Here is an 18,998-nt window from a genome sequence, read left to right as displayed (position 1 = left end):
ACCATTTTAATCCCTGGTTGTAACAGAAGTCAGCAGGGTGAATTCACTGTTAAAATAACAGGGATTTCGCTGCCAAACTCCCAAAATTTCTCCTCAAACTATGTGTTTAAGTTGTGGATCCTGCTTTGAAAGATACCTGTTTTTTCGACACAAACCCAGCCTCAGGGATCACAAGCCTGAATAAATGGGAGGGTTACATTAGGAAGGACATCTGGTGTAAAATGCATCCTTCCCCTGTGGTAAGTAAGTGGCTTGGAATAATTGAGCTGTTATTTGTGTCATGAACAAAGTGCATTTGAAGCTCAATGATATTATCTGCTGTCACAAGTGTATTATCAATACTGGAATGTCACCCGAAAAGGGGGAAGTACAACTTTGACAGGGGCACATTAGGCTCATCTCACTCCCCTTGCCATTTCATAAGAAATTCTGCCACCTGCACAAGAAATTCAGCACACACAACCATATCTAAAATCCCATTATAAAAAGTATGCATAATAACCTTAAATACACAGCATTGTTATTTATTTTGCAAGTTTCAAGTGAGATCATGCTTTAAAGTCAGCCTCAAATCACAAGACATGTTTCAAAGAGACGTCTGTTAGGCGTTGCTGACTGTTCATGGTCTGACTTGCATAGGTTCGTCACTTTTCCTCAATGACACTGACAGTAATAACTTGAGGGTATTTAACATTATCATAAGCAAATCATACATCTACCTACATACGTCTGTTTAAATAAAGACAAAGTAATTATGAGTTCTGAATTTGGTCCTACTTGGGTTACAATTGAAAATTGTGCATATTTTAGTTAATATTTTTTAATCGTTTTAATGTTGATGGTTAACACAAACAAAAACAGTGAAAATTAAAAATTAAACAACTGTCAAACTGTTTAGCAGCTCAATTACGTGTACGCTCGCCTCCGTTGCTACGGACTCCTTTCTCGTCTCTAGCAGGAAGAGAAAAATCTACTTCCGGGTCGCGAACGTAAAACGCTACCCACGTGAATTGTAAAAGTGTGCAAAGTAAGTAAATCGCTTTTGAAGTTTGTATTTTACAATATCCGATGCGCTTGTGCCAAAATAGTGTAATTGTCTGACTAATTAAACTGTTCAGTTCTGGATCGGATTAACTTTTTTTTTACTGTAAGCTCCCGTTGGCTAATAAGCTAGCGTGGCCAGTTACCTGTAGCGTTTTGTGCATAAACCTGGTCAGCTTATCTTGAATCAAATCGCTTAGTTTTGTTATATATTATATATATTAGTTTGCCTTTAACGTGCATATTCAAACACAACACCTGGTGTTTTAGTAAAGCTTTAACTTCATTTCTTTTCTAAATATTTGAGACCATGGACCGGTTAGCTTAGAGATGTGTCTGAATGGATGCTGATATTTCCCTTTTATGTTTCAGACGGATTCCGATGAGGACGTAGTTTTTGTTTCTGAAAGGTCCTGTCACAAGCCCATTGAAATCACAATTGATCAGGTACTGATTATCCAACCTAATCGGAATATCTTATTCTGACTTCTTAACGCTACAAGGCGACAAAGTAATCCAGACTTGCTAACCAATACACAAAACAGTGTTGCGGTGGGGTTGTCCATTTTTATTACAAATATTTATGTCCAGTTCTGATTGGTTCTCTTCAGGCAAAGCGACTGGCCCTCCAAAGAGAAATTGATCAGCAGTCCCGACCCAAAGAGCCAGCCAAACCTTTGGTTAGTGTTTACTGCTCTGTCATTCACTGTTCCACAAACACAGAATAGAAACTTGAAGTAACAGTGAACTTTCTCTCACCAGTCAAGCAAGAGACCTGTAGCTGAGGAGAGGCACGCAGAAATCATGAAAATGAAGACGGAGGAAGAGAAGAGTGAGGAAAATAATATAAAGAAAGAGAAGAAACACAAAAAAGGAAAAGCTGATGATTCCAGCCTAAAAGAGGTGAGAAAAGAACAGAAGAAAGGCAAAATGGCTGATGCTGTGGGGATCGAAGACGGGTCTTGGGACGGAAATGGTGAGAAGGAAAAAAATAAGAAAAAGAAGGAGAGGAAAACAGATTCTCTGGATGATGTCAATGACTCTGAGGTCACTGATGGACAAGATGTCACCAAAAAGAAGAAGAAGAAGAGGCTGCTGGCAGATGGTGAGAGTCTAGGAGAAATTACACAGAGTTTAGTAAAAGAGAAGGAAGTGGAAAAGAAAGAGAAGAAGACAAAAGGAAAAAATAAGTCTACACAAATTAAACAAGAAAACATGGTGAAAGAGGAAGAGGAGCAAGTGGGAAAAGATAATCTGCCCAAAAAAGTCAAGAAAGGGAAAAAACAGGTTTTAGATATGAGCACAGAGGAGACTGAGGTGAAAAGCAAAGAAAAGAAGAAGAAAAATAAGGTGTTGGCTGATGGCGAGGCTTATGTAAAAACTGCAGATACTTTAGTAAAAGAGCAGGAAGTGGATAAGAAACAGAAGAAGAACGTAAAGAATAAGTCTACACAAATAAAACGAGAAAATATGGTAAAAGAAGAGGAGGAAGAAAAGCAAGTGGAACAAGACAGTCTGCCCAAAAAAGTGAAAGATAAGCAACATGCTTTAGATATGAGCACAGAGGCGACCGAAGGGCAAAGAAAAGAAAAGAAGAAAAAACAAAAATGCCCTTTAACTGTGGAAGGAGCAACAATAAAGAAAGCTAAAGCAGCTGAAAATGGCATAAAGTTAGAAAAAATCGAACACGAGGACGTAAAAATAAAAAAGAAGAAAAAGAAAGAAACTGAGACTAAAGAAGAAAATGGAGTAGAAACAACAGAGGTTAAAGGCAAAAACAAAAAGAGCAACGCAGCATCAGACAAAGTTAGAAAAAGTGAAAAGCAAGAGAAATCAACAAACAGTGTTATTGTTACTACTGATGATGAAGTAACGACAGAATTTAAGAAAAAGGTAAAAAAGGGTCAATGTAAAATAGCTACTGTGGAGTCTACCAATGCAGAGGAAGAAGAGCCAAAGAAGAGGAAAAGAAAAAAGGTAAAATGTGAAGAGGAAGAAGACAAACAGGAGGTTCAGGGGGATGAGCAGAGTGGCGAAGCTGGTGACAAGAAGAAGAGCAAAAAGAAAAAGAGCTCTTCTAAGGTGCAACGCACGAGCAACTCTGGAGTTGAACCTGTTGCTAAAAAGAAGAAAAACATCAAACAAGAACGGGAAGACCCAGAGGTGAGTGCGCTTCTCTCAGGTTGTTAGCCGTGTGCCTGGATGCTTTTTATTTGGTATGAACAGTGTATGAGCTTTTTATGAACTGTAGTTTCAGGGGTCTCCCCAAGTCGACGTGGTTTTCCTGTCAGAGAGGAGTGGAAACACTGATGAGATCACCATCAATCAGGTCAACAGAGCTCTCGTTATCTCTCCGTAGATTGATGTGTGAAACTTATTGCCATAATCAGGAATTGGCATGTTTCAAAATGCACGTAGTCCTTCAGAAATTTAGGAAACACTGTTCTTCTACAGGCCACTTTTATATTAACAGCCCTTGTCACATTAAACATTCCCTGAGGGACATTATTATGTACTATGAGCAAGATGTGACATATATCACGTAAGGTCCAAGGAAACACATTCATTCAAGTTGTTAAACTGTAGTTTCTGTCTGACGTCACTGACCACTGAGTCAGTGGGTCATTACTTTCGCATCAGCTGCACCCCTGTCCTGGCCTCGCTGCACAGGCTGCCTGTGTCTTTTAGAGTTCATTTAAAATTCTTACGTTTGTTTTTAAATCCTTTCACAATCTTGCCCCACCTTCCCTCTCTGCACTTCCTGATCCCTGCACATCCTGTCAGTGTCTCAGGTCAGCTGACCAAGATCCAGTAGGAAGCGCAGAGGTGACTGGGCTTTTTCTATCGTGCCCAGTCGCCTCTGCAGGTGGAGAGGCCCCTTCACTGTCTACTTTTAAAACTCGTTTTAAAACACTTTTTCCTTTTTTTTTCCTTTTCTTTTTTTAGCTTTTGTTTTAATTATTTGAGCTTTTTTAAATGTGTTTTTTATTTAAATCTTATGTATTTTTATTATTTAGTTCCAATGTACAGCTATAGGTGTCTGTTTTTAAGCGTGTCCACAGTAAAAAAAAATTACAAAAATAGGAAGTTTTCTGGGAATCAACAAAAAAAAAATCCACTTTATAATTACAGGAGCAGCATTTTTTTATCATCTTGAAAAGCGGAGACAATGTTTAAATTACTCTTCTTCCTCATATATTGAGATATCTCAGAGATTAAATGTGCAGTTAAATACCTTTACACTGTCAGAAAGGGTATTTTAACTTAAGTTCAAAGTGGGTTGTATGTGGCCCACGATGTAAAATGAGTTTACCAGAGCTAAGCAAATCAGAATGCTTTTTGTGTTTTATGCAGTGCAGTTTGATGATTGTTTTGTTTTGTTTGTTTTTGTCTTAAAGGAAAGAAGACAGGCTTTACAAATGGAGATCGACAAGGCCTCTCAACCTGACAAAACAGTCAAACCTACGGTCGGTATTAGTGTTGTTTGTTTGTTTTGTTTTTACAAAGAATACCACTATGCAATCTCCCCGTGTCTTAAATGCCTTTAAATGAAGGAGCACTTGTTTGTCACAGCACGTAGCTCAGCATGTTTGATCTGGCAGAGTTTTTATGTCAGATGCCCTTCCTTGTGCAACACCAATGCATTTTAATGAATTAACATGGCAGATAGACTCAAAAAAAAGGGAATGGTAAACAGAGATGAGACATACGGGGTTATCTAAGGAAGACTCTGTTGTGGGTGAAGATAAAAATAAAACAAAAAACTTCTCACAATGCTCACATAAGATCAGTTCTACCTGCCAAATGCCCCCCATCTTTTAAAACAAATAATCCCAAGTTTCTAAGGCTACGTCCACACTAGCCCGGATAGATTTGAAAACGGCGTTTTCGTCTGAAAACCCTCCGCGTCCACACTGGCGTTTTTAGCCGTTTTCACAGAGTTGTGCATCCACATTGAAACGGCTGAAAACGGTTATGTTCCGGTACTGCGCATGCGTGAAACGCAAGACGATTCGACCTGCCTCATTTCTGTCTGCCGCTTATTTACTTTGCAGCTCTTTGAAACGTGGCGGCAAAATGTTGAGGAAAAGCACTGAGTTTTTTAAATGGACTAACAATGAGGTGGAGTTGTTGCTGTGAGTAACACAAAGTTGCAAAAGCGAGAGAGAGTTAAAGAATTTTGAGGAAAGGTTTTTTGGGGCTTGCCCGGCTTGTTTTTATTTTTTATTGGGGTTTTCAAACTTGGGGGCAACCAAACCACTTGTTTTTTAATGCCCTCCGCTGTCTTTGTTTAATTGGTCACATGACTGCATCACATGACTAACATGCGTCATCGTTTTAGAAAGTCTCCGCTTTTGCTGTCCACACTGCGACGTGAGAGCACCTTTATCAAATGCATGCGTTTTTAAAATGTTGCGTTTTCCATCAGCGAAAACGCCGTCTCGGTGTGGACGGGAGGGAAAACGATGCGTTTAGTGTGGCTGTAGCTACAGAATTATAGTCTTCAAGCAGAAGAAGGTTCTTAAATGTGGAAACTTTACTCCTGAATGCATTTCTAATGTTTATGAACTTTTGTTTCTGTTCTGCAGGGTTTGGGCCAGTGGAGCACGGCGCAGTTCAACAGCTCTGAACAACAGCAGAAGTTCCTCCGGTTGATGGGGGGCTTTAAAAAGGGTTTCCAGCCGGCGGCGACGAGCACTGGTGGAGCAAATATGGCACTAGGGAAGGACGCGCAGCAGCAGTTGCAGCAAGGCCTTCTGGGGGAGTTTGAACGAGCCCACTCGCGCAGAATGGACTTTAATAACAGGGGGGCGGGACTTGGGTTTACTGCACCGTCCAATAAGAAATTTTCAATTGATATCAATACATGTCGATCAGTTCGCTTTGATGATTGACGAGTGAAGATTTGGTTTTACAAAGCTTTTGTACATAGTGTTTTAATTGGCACACTTTTTTGTTTAATCAGCTTTACTGTAGAATTGATCCTGCAGAAAGTCAAATGTACACTGGTGAAAAAAAGAAAAACACATCGTTAGTTGTATATACTGTATATTAAACATTTCTCCAACAGCTGGAAAACAAGCGGCTGGTTTAATGTGTGAGCAGCTCATTATTTTATAACAGTTTGTGGGATTTTATATAGATTAAGGATTACTGTTTACTTTGTAAAATAGTGAAACATATACGTTTGGATCACAATGAGACATCTACACTTACTGATTACTTTGTTAGATACACTTGACTGTTAATGCAACTATATCTAATCAGCAGATCACATGGAAACGACTCAACGCATTTATGCATGTAAACATGGTCAAGGCACCTGCTGAAGTTCAAACAGCGCATCAGAATGAGGAAGGAAGGTGATCCAAGTGATGTTGAGTGACGTGATCGTTTATGGGAATTTTCCTGCATAACATTTCCTGCATCTCTTCATATTTACAGAGAATGGTGCAGAAAAACAGAAGTATTCAGTGAGTGGCAGATCTAGGTGAAAATGTTTTGTTGGTTCTTGCTGCAGGCAGCAGTAACTCAAATAACCAATTGTTACAACTGAGGTATATATAAGAGCATTTAAATCCACAAGATGTTGAATCCTACCCAGACAGTCAGTCACTACCCAGTCAGAATCTGGAGTAAACCACATGAAAGCAGAGAGCCATCCTTTTGTATCAGTGGCTCAGGTTGAATGTGACGGTGAAACAGTGTGGGGAAATAATTTCTTGGCACATTTTGGGCCTCTTAGTACCAACTGAGTATTGTTGAACATGTCCAACCCTTTATGATCAGAGTGTACAAAGATAACAATCAGGCTAACACACCATTTCCAGAACTCAATCCAAAAGAGCACCTTTGGGATGACACGGAATACGGGATTCACCATCATTGATGTGCAGCAGAGAAATCTGAAGAAATTTCGTGATGATGTCATGTTAACATTAACCAAACTCTGAGGAACGGTTTGAACACCTTGTAGATTCTATGTGAAAAGGAATTAAAGCACTTGAGAAGCCAAAAGGGTTGATGAACCCAGTGCCAGCATGGTGCACCTGAGAAAGAGTTCGGTTAGAATATATTGAGTTAAATGTGTTAACGGTCTGTTTACAAAAGCATGGGCCACAAAATTGTAAAACACAGAATATAATAATTGTCAAATGATTTTAATTTGCAAAGCAATGTGGAAGTAATCAAAATTCTCATTGTGATCTTATGAATGTGTGTAAAGAGGAAACCTTGCACAGATGGTTTGGATAGTCGTTTTATTTCATTCTTGCACATCTTCTGTACAGTAAAGAAAGAAGAGAAGTCCAGTACATATCAAAGAAAATGTTAGTATTACTGCTTTCTTGTATTTCGCTTATAATCTTTGAGTTAATATGCTGGAAATCAAAAATATCTGACTATCGTATGCAGTACTTCAGTATTCCATTCTTTTAATCACATTTATTTTACTAGAAGTAGAAACTAAAAAGTTTTAAAAAAAAAAAAAAAAGAGCTCAGTCTTTTCAGCTCAAAGTCTTTCACTTTTATGAACGTGGCCAATCAGGTTAGTTGCATGGATATCTCAGCAGAAAAACTACATTGCTACCTATGTAGTATTTCTGGTTGGATCAGGGTCCCTTTTCTCACCTCTCCAGATATAAAATGGATATAAAAGAGTCCAGTTTTGCCTTTACATCAAAGATCCATCCATTTATCGACTAACCAACCCGATGACCTGCCACATTTCTAACTGTAATACTTAGCAGTAAAACTAAGTGACTCCTGCTCAATTTGGTTTTCAGGTTTGTGACAGTTTGGCAGCTGCAATGCAACACGTTGAGTGAACTGATACAGTTCTAATATGATTGCCGTCAGAAAATTTAAAGGCAATTTTTCACACCCACATTTCTGGCATGTGGATTTAACAACACCTGCTATTGTTTGGAATTTAACCACTTTTTTCTAAGTTGTTCTGTTCAGTGGTTTTAATCCAACACAATGAAAAGATGACTAAATAAACAGCATGGACAGATGAAAGACAGCTTTCTGCAAAACACTTAAGACACGCGAATCCAGAAGTAATCTGTGAATCACTACTCAGATAGCATCGAAAAACAGAGCTGGGAAGCTACTTGACAGGAGTGACTGAAGGACAGACGGGCGGGGTTGTGCGTTCCTTGTGATAGGAAGGAATTTCCAGACTCATGCTTGTAGGTACTCGGGTTGCACTCGCGCTACTTTACGGAACTCTTTGGCGTGCGTAAGTGGGCACTGCATCTCACACCAGCTGATGGGAACCATCTGAGCACCTGGGATACAGAAAAACAGAGTGAAAAAAAAAAAATACATCAAGATTACATTATTAACCAACAATAAATTGCTTCACAGCTAACAGATTAGTGAATCAGACATTTTGATACTTAGGCACAATTATAATTCTGCAAAAAGCAGTGGTAGTTTAAAAGAAGACTGATACATGTTTCTCACATGTGTTGTCACAGTCTTCAAGTGGCAATAACAAACCTAACAAATGCTTTTCTGTAGAAAGATAATCCATCAGATAGCACCACCTTGTGGCCCAACAGGGTGCTAGTATTCTGTGCAGCACGGTGCTGGAATTCTCCAGCGCTTCAAGGCCAATGGCCATATTATGCATTTGATATTTACCTGCTTCACTGTGTGCAACGACCACTCCCAGTTCATTTTCTGCTGTTGTCAACAGGTAGTTAGACTGAACATCACCAAGAGAAATCTGACACAGTCACGTCAAGGTTTATCAATGGATACAAATCAGGATTTTAAAAAAATTCTTATTCCAGAAATGGAAAGGTGAATTTGTAAAGGCAGATGATGAAACGTTTACATGTTACACATCACGTTTTGTTTTTGTTTTTTAAGCCGTGTCTTGGTGACCTGATATGTTTCCAGGAAGAAATAAAAGTTACATATGACCTGCATACTTTCCAGTCATTCATCGTTCACTCTTATTAACATTTTTGGCACAGGGGTTATTTTGACTGTGACAAATATTCTCCCTCAAGCACATTTTGAAATGAAAAAAGGAAAACTTGTTGTTGACAGTCTCAGCCTGGGGAATGAATTCAGAGTCCACAATTATGTAAATGTTGAAAAAAAGAAAAAGAAATGACAAGCATGCGCTGGTTCAAAACCACCAGTGACGGCATAATAATGTGAAGGATACAACTTTTGCCAAGACGATGTCACCGGGTCTGAAGCTTTTGTATGTCTCTACCTGTAACAAGGAAGAAAAACGGTTACAAATAAACATGTCACCTTATTTTAATAAAAATTATTATATGCAGAAGAAACTAATGAAAGATGTGAGTGGAAAACAGGAATTCAAACAGACCTTGTCCTTCTCTGTTGCACGCACATCTTCTTTTCTGTAGAGAAACAGAGTGAGTTTGTTTTTAGGCCAGAATATTATGTCCATAAAACCCTGCCTCACGCTGGAGTTAGATCTGTACGGTAGCGGGTATGAGCATTTTCTACAACCACCTCCTTAACCCTCTCGAGGCAGGCGTTGCCGATTTGCAACAGTTAAAAACTACCAACCTGATTACCCCACATACATATTTTATGAGTTTTTTTTACTCAGAAGTACCACTGCAGGACTTGGTTGTGCATTAGCAACAAAAAGTTTAATTTGAGCCTGAGAGGGTTAAAACAGGTCCTGCTTTTGGCCGCCTCAGGCCCATCTCACATGATTAGCAGTCTGAAAGTTTGGCATACATATATTGGAGTTTAAGTAGAGACTTTAATGAGTTTATTTCGTTGTTTTTAAATCAACTCATCGGTTTGAATTTGAATAAGACTAGCTGGGCAAGTACTGGTGAGAATTACAATGAGATGAATTTTTATTTTGAAAAAAAAAAAACGTAGAAAAAAATGTGTTTTTGAATTCATCTTAAAATCTGGAGGCAGTAATGACTATTTTTATGTATGTTTAAGTCCAATCATAGGATAGCAGCAACTTTAAAAAGGCTTCTTCATTCTTACCTACCTGGTATTTCTAACAGTTTCTTTACAGAATCAGCTTTAGTGAAGCTTACAATTGAGCTTCTTATGGCCTCTGACAGTGGACACATCTCTGTGACCATAACATTTTTTACAGCAGTTAGAGCATGCTGTAGGTATTAAAGGTCCTGCACTGCCGCAGTTTGAATCGTATCTAAAAGACTGCAATTTGTTCATGTAAATGAGAGTCCTCTTCAGATAGGAAGAAGAACTATGGAGTTCCACAGGGTTCCATTCTAGAATTCTGTTCACATTATACAAGCTTCCCGTTGGCAGTATCATTAGAAGACATAGCATACATTTCCGCTGTTATACAGATGACACTAGACTTTATCTATTCATTCATTTATCTATTAAGCCAGATAGCACACACCAATTTGTTAAACTATGAGAATGTCTTAAAGACGTCATTTTTGACCAGGATATGTCCTTCAATGAACATATTAAACAAAAATGTAAGATGTCTTTCTTCCATTTCCAAAATGAGAAAGATCCTGTCTCAGACTGATGCTGAAAAACTAGTTCATGCATTTATTACTTCTAGGCTGGACGACTATAATTCATGATTATCAGGATTTCCTAAAAACTTACTGAAAAGCCTTCAGTTAATACAAAACGCTGCAGCAAGAGTACTGGCATGGACTAGAAAGAGATCTTATTTCGCGTATATTGGCTTCTCTTCATTGGCTCCTTGTTAAATCCAGAATTGAATTCAAAATCCTGCTCCTCACATACAAGGTCTGGAATAATCAGTCCCCATCTTATCCTATTGGCCACCCTTCCTGAGCCTAGTTTTGCTGGAGGTTTCTTCCTGTTAAAGGAGAGTTTTTCTTTCCCACTATCGCCAACGTGCTTGCTCATAGGGAATCATATGATTGTTGGGTTTTCTCTGTTTTCTTTGTGTTATTGTAGGGTCTTTACCTTACAATATAAAGTACCTTGAGGCAACTGTTATTGTGATTTGACTCTGTATAAATAAATCTGAATTGTACTGAACAGTCTCCAGTATAATATTAGACAAAAACTGGCTCAGTTTTTGTGGTTACCTGATAGTGCCTCTAAAGCGGTCCTTCAGCGGTGTGGAACCTACATAAAGGATGTGGACTTTGGCAAATCTGGGATTGATGCTGGTTACCTGTTAAATGAAAAATAAATAAAACAGATTGTAAACTGTGCACGAATATTTACTCAGAACATCCAGCAATAGTAACAGTTTCTTATTCTATTGCATACCTTACAGGTGACTATTGCGCCTACATCTGGCAGCAGTTGTGTTTCTGTTTCCCTCACGACTGAAATCACTGGTAACTAAGGAGACAAAATAATCCCAGTAGAAGTTATCCATATGATGTACAAATCACTTAAGACATTAACAAAACTAGTTCAGCTCACTCACGTCAACAGACATTGCAAAAATACCTTTAGTCTGGCATTTGTACTTGTCTCACTGCTGAACAAACTTTCCCCTCCCCTGTCTTACCCACACCCCTTACCTCCTCTCCCTCATTCTTCCTGAGCACATAGCCTGCTAGTGACGAGTATATGTAGCCATGTCGCAGGTATACTCCTGTGCCAGGAATACAGTCTTCCGCGCTGCATAGTTTGTCACCTAAGTACAAACAAACAGACAGATGTTGTGTTAGTGTTTGGGTTCTGGAGATGCACTGTTCCTTCTAAAAAATGAATTAAAATAAAAACATTGTTGCATGAGTCATCACCAAAAATAATCTTTATCTTATGCTTGGCTCCATATCTGAACCCAGCCTTTTCACATCTCCATCAACCATCTTTATCAGACAGATTGAACATCCTCCCTCTCTTGAGGACAAAACAAAGATCCAGAAAACTGAAAATGAGCTACTGGCTTACAGGGATGATCTGTACATATCATTATTTAAAACTTTGTCCATGTTTAATATAAGCATCCAGCATTGTAACAGAATATGTTGTTACAATGGTCAACATAGACTATATAATATATAACTAAAGAATAATAACAATAATAATAGTTTCCCTTATTTTGGTTATCTGCTAACTGAAACTGAGAGACTAACTGAGGATGCTTTGATGTAACAGCATTGTGGGACTAGCAATGTATCTGCAACCCTTAAGCACAAAACACATCATGGACAATAAGATTAAAACACAAAACATAATTTATGTCATGTGACACATTACTACCCCTCATTTTTCTTGCACTACAATTAATTATCTTGCTACTTTGCGCTTTTTCAACCGTAATTAGAATGAAATTAAATGCTACTCCTGCTGACAACTCATTTAAGGTTCACTACTGCCATGCGCCGGATAGACATGCGGCTTTCCCACGGGTGTGACAAAACAAAGCTTAGGAATGCGTTATTTTGCCCGAGGAGATGGGCAGGGCTGCGGATCGGATCTCATCAGCAATGGAAAGCCAAAGTCAATAACTCACAGCCCTGCAAATACGGTAAAAGACCATGATACGGTAGAGCTGAAAACCCCGACTCCATCTGACAGTCAGCTGATCCAACAGGTGATTGATTATAAAATAAGTTACTACAGCGTTACAAGTACGGGAAGCCAAAGCCTACTCCACGCATGGCAGCTGGAAATAATCACCAGGGTTTCACACGCTCGGAATGCCGTTTAACTTCCTTTTCTAATAGAAAATGACGCTAAAGCTGTTAAATCTGTTTACATATCCCAAAATACAATCTGCACACCGGTATATTTAGTTTTTAAGCCCTTTTAGAGACAAAATTACGGGACTTACCGGGAACGCACAGCTTCATCGGCGACATGTTTTCGAGAGGTGTACGTAGGCAGCCTATTGGTTAGGACGAAGGGCTTGGGAAGATTCTGATTGGTCAGAGTCACTAGCGTCAGCGGAACAAAATGCGTTGATCCGCCATGATTGTTGAGCCACACATGGGCGGGTACATGATTGAATAAGTTATACTGTATATGGTCAGATAATTATGAAATACGTCAGTGAGATACTGCAGATTTTGGTAGCAATCTGATGCTAAAGTATCTGACACCAGTACCAGCATTCTTATTGATACGATCGATATTGGTATCAATCTACCCACCTCTATTATGAAAGTTAGCTACTTACAGTATTGGGATGTACTAGGTTTATTACTTTCCTACAATGTAAATTTTATTGTAGCTTCTTTTATTGAAAATCTCTTTATCTGAGCATGGTTTTAAAAACATCATATAATCGGAAAATTGCCACCAAGGAGCCATTTCTTCAAAATAATCATGTTTATGATAGTCCTCTGTTACGGTGCATCTCAAACCTTCGAGAAAAAAAAACTTGCTCCCCCAATCCCACAAACTAAAACAATCTCTCACATTTTCGATTGGTTGCAGTTTACAAAACTCGTTATCAGAGTCTCGTGTGAAACGTGTTGATCTATGGATGCATACAAGAAATACAAATGTGTTTAACCAACAGAACAGCTGCTGAAGTAGCAGTTACTGTGACAGAAAAGTGTGAATACAAGGACTATCACATAAGGCAATTAAAACAAACTTTTCATTTCTGCTAATTGCATTTACTTAGTGAGGGAACTGGATAAAGTGCATTTCAATATTTGCCTTTTACTGAGACAAATTTCTCAGTTACCATAAAAAATAAAAAAAAAGTGCAGTTGTCCTGGAAAAAAAAATGACATCACACACAGTACACTGCATAATGACTCACAACATTTATTAATTTTTAAGCACAATGCCACAGCAAACAATATTCAGCAGTCTAGAGCAAGTCTGCTCACACTTTAACATAGCCAGTGTAACTGTAGGTTTTTCCGCTGTGCTTCATCTACATGGATTGTAAATTGGAAAGAATACTTTGAACTCTGCTGGGGTAGTGCGTTTGCTGGTCCCTAATTTATATTTGGTCAGTGCTTAAACCACATTACAACTTATATCCACAGTCTAATAATGAAATGTGTGTTTCAGTATGTAACAAAGTAAAGAGCAGTCAAATTAAACATCAGATTGTACATTTTTGTGAAAAATGGGTGGTATTAAGATAAAATGCACATTGTGTGTCTACCTGTGCTCAAGTCTGCGATGACATAAACAGTAAATGACCCTTTCAAAACTGGATGGGGAAAGAAAAAAAAGAAGAAAAAAAAAGCAGATGATTGATCTTTACTCCCAAAGGAAGGACAAGTCTATTTCTTGGCTTTGCCCTGAGCAGCTACAGCTTCCATGGCTTTCTTTACAGTCTCCTCATCTCCCAGGAACTGCATGGGTCCAATAGGCTTCAGGTTCTTGTCCAGCTCATACACGATGGGGATGCCTGTTGGCAGGTTCAGCTCCATGATGGCCTCCTCTGACATACCTATGAAACAATGACAGACACAAAGCTGTAACTCATTTCAATGTAGCTGCTGCTGCTTTAGACCGCGTTAAAATGCGTAACAGCGGATGATAGCTTTGTAAGATAAACACATGATTGTTAAACTGTTACATTAAAATTCACAACTTAAGAACTAAAATAAACCTGCTTGGAACACAAAATACTGCCTATCCCTCAGCCTGCAACTAGATCAATTTGAAAATCTTAGGTGACTTCCTTCTTGAGTTATTGCATTTACAAGATTTTCAGAAAATGTGACCTATGACCTTGACTTTGAGTTCAAGGTCACAGATTCAAACTCAAAAAAATTTAATAGCTGCTCCTATGGTGCTGCTCCTGGTGACCTCTGACCTTGAGGTCAAGGTCCTCTGACCTCTGACCTTGAGGTCAAGGTCACCAGGACTCGAACTTGCCTGAGATTTTTAGTAGATGCCTCTATGGTAGAATTTCAAAAAACAACACTGTAACTCTCAAGTTATCACAGTCATAAACTTGGGTGTTTGCACTATTAGGAATGTGGCCACCTAGACCAATAACAATCTGCTAGTTAACCCACTGCAACAGCTAATAACTCTACACTCTTGTCTATAAGTTAATTTCTGACTTCCCTAAAACCCAAATGGATGGATCAAATATTGGCCTTTATGAAGGTTTAGCAGGTAACCCAATTCATTGTTCACTCATAGTAAGTGAAATAACACTGAAAGGTGTTTTTAGTGCTGAGAAATGTTTCACAAGTTTCTCCTCTACTCCTTACCCTCCAGGTGCTTGACAATGCCACGGAGACTGTTGCCATGGGCAGCAATCAGCACCCTCTTTCCTTCTTTGATCTGTGGCACGATCTCCTCGTTCCAGAAAGGAAGTGCCCGAGCAATGGTGTCCTTAAGACTCTCACAGCTAGGGAGCTGGTCCTCTGTCAGGTCAGCATAACGTCGGTCCTACAGGGAAAAAGAAGAAGTCGGTGTTGTCAAAATAGTTTCAGCAACGCAGGGTTACATTGATGCAATAACGAAAAGAGTCAACTTGTCATAATTTCCCCGAGCGGTTACCTTGCTTATGGTCTGATAATAGTCATGTCCCTCATCCATAGGTGGGGGAGGAATGTCAAAAGAACGCCTCCAGATCTTGACCTGGGCTTCCCCGTGTTTGGCTGCCGTTTCAGCCTTATTCAGCCCAGTCAGACCACCATAGTGACGCTCGTTGAGGCGCCAGGTCCGGTGGACGGGCAGCCACATCTGGTCGATGCTATCCAGGACAAACCACAGAGTGCGGATGGCCCTCTTTAGGACAGATGTGTAGCAAATGTCAAACTCATAGCCAGCATCTGAGGGGAAATAGAGATGACATTTTGAGACATGTATTTCAAAACAGTTTGTCATATTTTTCATGAAGGAATACTACTGCAGCTACCGTTCACAGGATCAAATAATAGATACCTTCATGTTTTATTGCCCTTCTTTTATCAGTTGCATGTGATTTTTCTTGGTCAGGGGCCGCAAGGCACTGGCAGACTTAACACTGCAAGATGTGCCTGTTTGGGATTTTTAGGTCATAAAAAAAACAGCAGGAGTGTGTGTGTGTGTGTGTGTGTGTGTGTGTGTGTGTGTGTGTGTGTGTGAGTGAATCCAGCATGATGACTCAGCAAACAGTAATATTCTGCCCTCTGGAAACAAAAGCATCTTTGGCCTGGTTATATGCTCCAGTTTTAATTCATATGCTCATTTCTAAAAGCTATGGATTTTTATTATTATTATTTTTTTTGATAAATACAAATACACTTAAGATCGTCAAAGACTAAATTAATTATATTATGACTCTCCAAAATACTTCTGTGGTTAAAGAACACCACAAATAAGAATTGCTTTCTTTGAATGAAAATTAGAGGCTATGTTGCTGCACCAGGAGGCGCCAAACCGTCTGCCCCGGTGGGAGAGAAGCTAATGGAAAAAAACTCCAGTAGCATTTAATTTGAAGCAGTGACCGTGTGGCCCAGCAGACTGCGGGACAACCCGTGAAATGACTCCATCCCTTCTGCCGCACTGGGCCTACCACCGGTTTCCCCATTCAACAAAGTTGCGTAAGCACCGGCTTGCTGTGGCTTAATCCAGTGACCGAGAGAAAGCCCGATTAGGCCTTGACATTTTCTGATACCGTACCTTTCAAGGCCTGTCCTCCCCTCTTTGCCTCCTGCTCCCCGGTCTCGCTCAGGTCCGCGTCGAACCAGCCGCAGAAGCGGTTCTCCTGATTCCAGCAGCTCTCTCCATGGCGGATCAGGACAATCTTGTAGGCAGCCATCCTCACACCAATGTCCTCTACGCTGTATTTCCGGGAACTTCGGGGAAAGTGACTCCTCCTAAAAGGCAGCAGAAGCAACGGTCTCAGATTTAGCCGGGCTTCACCGAAACCCCAAACGTTCCTACAAAGCAACAGGCGGGTGATTGCTAAATGTGAGCTCGTGTGATGGAAGGTTAGCGAGTAGCCCAGTTTGACAGCTCTCAAGATTTGAGTCCTCTTCCTCTCTTCCTGCTAGTTTCCACCAATCAGAAGGCGTGCTGCGTTCAATGGAGGAGGGGAGGCAGGAAGATGCGCACAGCGGCACGTCCACACCGGTGTTTGTGCATCATGTTAGCACGTGCCTGTAAAAAAATTCTGGATTGTTCTTTTTATTGTTTGAAAAAAAAAGTCATATATCGCATATCCTCACTAAGTTAGAAACATATATTCAATTCAGTTTAATGAGTGGAAAGAGAAGAGAGCAGAGGGAGATACGTGGGAGAGAGACGAAGTTTCAAATTTGTTACTGTTGATTAAATCCAGTTACTGGTTATTGAATTTATACACTACTCTGTTGTGGTGTATAAATACACGGAGAGCGAAAGATTGATCATATTTAAGATAGAACCATTAGTCAATGGTAGCATCTGTGAAACATGATCCAAACATAAGACTGTGCCATAATCTCAAAGCTAGTCTACATAGTTTCTGTTGCCACGGTCAAAAATGCGATAATCGGTTACTTTCATAATTCTTTAGGTCACTGTAGACAATTTACTTAAATGCATTATATTCAAAGATGTTATAGATATTTGTGCACTTTATTAACATGAAGGAGACAATTTTAGAAACACCACTAAAGCACCACTAGTATCATATTAATAATAAACACTATAGCCTCATCACATATTTAGACACATATAGATTACCAGTAAAAGTAAAAAATGACAGCAGAACTATTGTGTAAAATCTAAAACACCTGTTGGGTTATAAAAATCAATCACTGATACAAAAGGTGAGTCAGTTTTGTCACTTTTTTTTTCTCTTTTAACTCCCAGACTCCCATTTGACAAATAAATTATTTATATGTGATTACATGATTTATTATTTATCATTAATATTTTAAACTTAATATAAAATCGTTTTAAACTGAGTATATTTAAATAAGGAATCCTTCATGGTTAGAAACCCTGAGATGTGAGTTGGGTTTTCCTGTTACTCATTGGAATTTTCAGACCTTCATCACACTGAGACGTGGTAGTCGTGTGATGAGTATGCACTTAGCATACCCGCATTTAAACCACACTTTGTTGTCTTCAAATGTTCACTGTGACTCTAAATTCAGAAAGGTTCAGATTTTAACACCCCCTACTCAAGATATTAAGCCTTCTTCTTATAATGGATAGCATCCATTCTAACAACAGGAGCAAAGGGTGAGAAGTGGCAAATGAGTGCACATATACCAACAGATTCACATCACTTTTAATGGAAACTATAATACCATCTACAGGTAAAGGGACACACAGTGGACATCCCCCACCGAAAATTTAGAGCATGTATATTTGTCTTTTCCAATAAAGCACGGAGAAGGCATCTCCCTGTCACCCCTGTAGGGGGTGCTATGTGTCTCTTTCTCAAGCCTCTTAGCCTGAGAGTTTGAAGGCTGTGTTGTATCTCAGCAGTTCTGAGACAGGACAGAGACCTCTGATAGAATCTGTTAGAGCCGCTCTTCCAGCTTGGAGTTTGCTCCAAATGCCTTTATTCTATTCTATCACTAGAACCACTTTGGACTTCCACGTCTGTTCCAGTTTTCCTTTAGCCCATGGTGCTTCTTTCTTTTCTTGTGCTCCTTTTTCTTGATGTTACTTTCAACCGAGATTGCCACATCTGTCACAGCTGCAGTCTTCTGTTCCTTGTCAACCATCACTATGTGTGTTTGGTTGACCAGCAGCTGTTTATTTGTCTGGAACTTGAAGTCCTACAGTACCTTAGCGCTGGTGTCCCCAACCACCTTCAGTGTCATCTCCCATCAGGAGTTGAAGACTTCTAATTCACATGTTTCACACATTTTCCTGTACACTATCCGTCTCAGTGTATACCATCTCAGCTTGCACATTACATCGTGCTATATGCTGTTGGATAGTCTCCAGGGCACCTTTGCACAGGCTATAACTTGGGTCTTCTTGGCTGTGGTAGACTCCTGCTTCCATGGATCTTGGTTCTGATGATGGCATGATCAGACCCTCTGTGCTGTCCTTTAAGTCAGCCTTTAAGCCACTGGTAGGATTTCATGATGTTACCAACT

The 18,998-nt window shown here is 39.6% G+C and overlaps 3 protein-coding genes across 3 annotated transcripts; 1 reads left to right on the top strand and 2 right to left on the bottom strand.

Moving 5' to 3' along the window:
- Positions 1-938: 938 nt before the first annotated feature.
- knop1 (lysine-rich nucleolar protein 1) lies at positions 939-6,112 on the top strand. The gene is made up of 7 exons (XM_005735670.1): positions 939-1,027; positions 1,414-1,488; positions 1,653-1,721; positions 1,804-3,204; positions 3,293-3,370; positions 4,440-4,508; positions 5,631-6,112. The coding sequence occupies exons 4-7, from the start codon at positions 1,846-1,848 to the stop codon at positions 5,934-5,936; spliced, it is 1,812 nt and encodes a 603-aa protein (XP_005735727.1). The 5' UTR covers positions 939-1,027; positions 1,414-1,488; positions 1,653-1,721; positions 1,804-1,845; the 3' UTR covers positions 5,937-6,112.
- A 1,407-nt stretch (positions 6,113-7,519) lies between these two features.
- Positions 7,520-12,904, bottom strand: exosc1 (exosome component 1). Its single transcript, XM_005735669.2, has 8 exons — positions 12,818-12,904; positions 11,556-11,671; positions 11,296-11,370; positions 11,109-11,197; positions 9,395-9,428; positions 9,227-9,277; positions 8,692-8,776; positions 7,520-8,333 (listed from the first exon to the last, which is right to left on the bottom strand). Exons 1-8 carry the CDS (start codon positions 12,843-12,845, stop codon positions 8,227-8,229), a joined length of 585 nt encoding a protein of 194 aa, XP_005735726.1. The 5' UTR covers positions 12,846-12,904; the 3' UTR covers positions 7,520-8,226.
- An 832-nt stretch (positions 12,905-13,736) lies between these two features.
- On the bottom strand, positions 13,737-17,008 carry pgam1b (phosphoglycerate mutase 1b). Its single transcript, XM_005735668.1, has 4 exons — positions 16,576-17,008; positions 15,469-15,743; positions 15,177-15,357; positions 13,737-14,401 (listed from the first exon to the last, which is right to left on the bottom strand). Exons 1-4 carry the CDS (start codon positions 16,712-16,714, stop codon positions 14,232-14,234), a joined length of 765 nt encoding a protein of 254 aa, XP_005735725.1. The 5' UTR covers positions 16,715-17,008; the 3' UTR covers positions 13,737-14,231.
- Positions 17,009-18,998: the final 1,990 nt, after the last annotated feature.

Source organism: Pundamilia nyererei, unplaced genomic scaffold (assembly GCF_000239375.1).
Source record: "Pundamilia nyererei isolate P.nyererei 1_Seehausen unplaced genomic scaffold, PunNye1.0 scaffold00065, whole genome shotgun sequence".
Lineage (NCBI taxonomy): Eukaryota > Metazoa > Chordata > Actinopteri > Cichliformes > Cichlidae > Pundamilia > Pundamilia nyererei.
The sequence above is the reverse complement of the archived record's forward strand: the minus strand, read 5'-3'. Positions and strand labels throughout refer to the sequence as shown.

What these genes read in the sequence shown, in the direction of transcription:
- knop1 (XM_005735670.1), top strand. Translation starts at nt 1,846, where the DNA reads ATGAAAATGAAGACGGAGGAAGAGAAGAGTGAGGAAAATAATATAAAG. An exon ending in AAGAACGGGAAGACCCAGAG is followed by an intron (nt 3,205 to 3,292) that starts GTGAGTGCGCTT and finishes TATGAACTGTAG; the next exon opens with TTTCAGGGGTCTCCCCAAGT. An exon ending in ATGAGATCACCATCAATCAG is followed by an intron (nt 3,371 to 4,439) that starts GTCAACAGAGCT and finishes TTTGTCTTAAAG; the next exon opens with GAAAGAAGACAGGCTTTACA.
- pgam1b (XM_005735668.1), bottom strand. Translation starts at nt 16,714, where the DNA reads ATGGCTGCCTACAAGATTGTCCTGATCCGCCATGGAGAGAGCTGCTGG. An exon ending in GGGAGGACAGGCCTTGAAAG is followed by an intron (nt 15,744 to 16,575) that starts GTACGGTATCAG and finishes ATTTCCCCTCAG; the next exon opens with ATGCTGGCTATGAGTTTGAC. An exon ending in CATTGTCAAGCACCTGGAGG is followed by an intron (nt 14,402 to 15,176) that starts GTAAGGAGTAGA and finishes ATTGTTTCATAG; the next exon opens with GTATGTCAGAGGAGGCCATC.
- exosc1 (XM_005735669.2), bottom strand. Translation starts at nt 12,845, where the DNA reads ATGTCGCCGATGAAGCTGTGCGTTCCCG. An exon ending in GGAAGAATGAGGGAGAGGAG is followed by an intron (nt 11,371 to 11,555) that starts GTAAGGGGTGTG and finishes TTGTCTCCTTAG; the next exon opens with TTACCAGTGATTTCAGTCGT. An exon ending in ACATCGTCTTGGCAAAAGTT is followed by an intron (nt 8,777 to 9,226) that starts GTATCCTTCACA and finishes TGACTGTGTCAG; the next exon opens with ATTTCTCTTGGTGATGTTCA.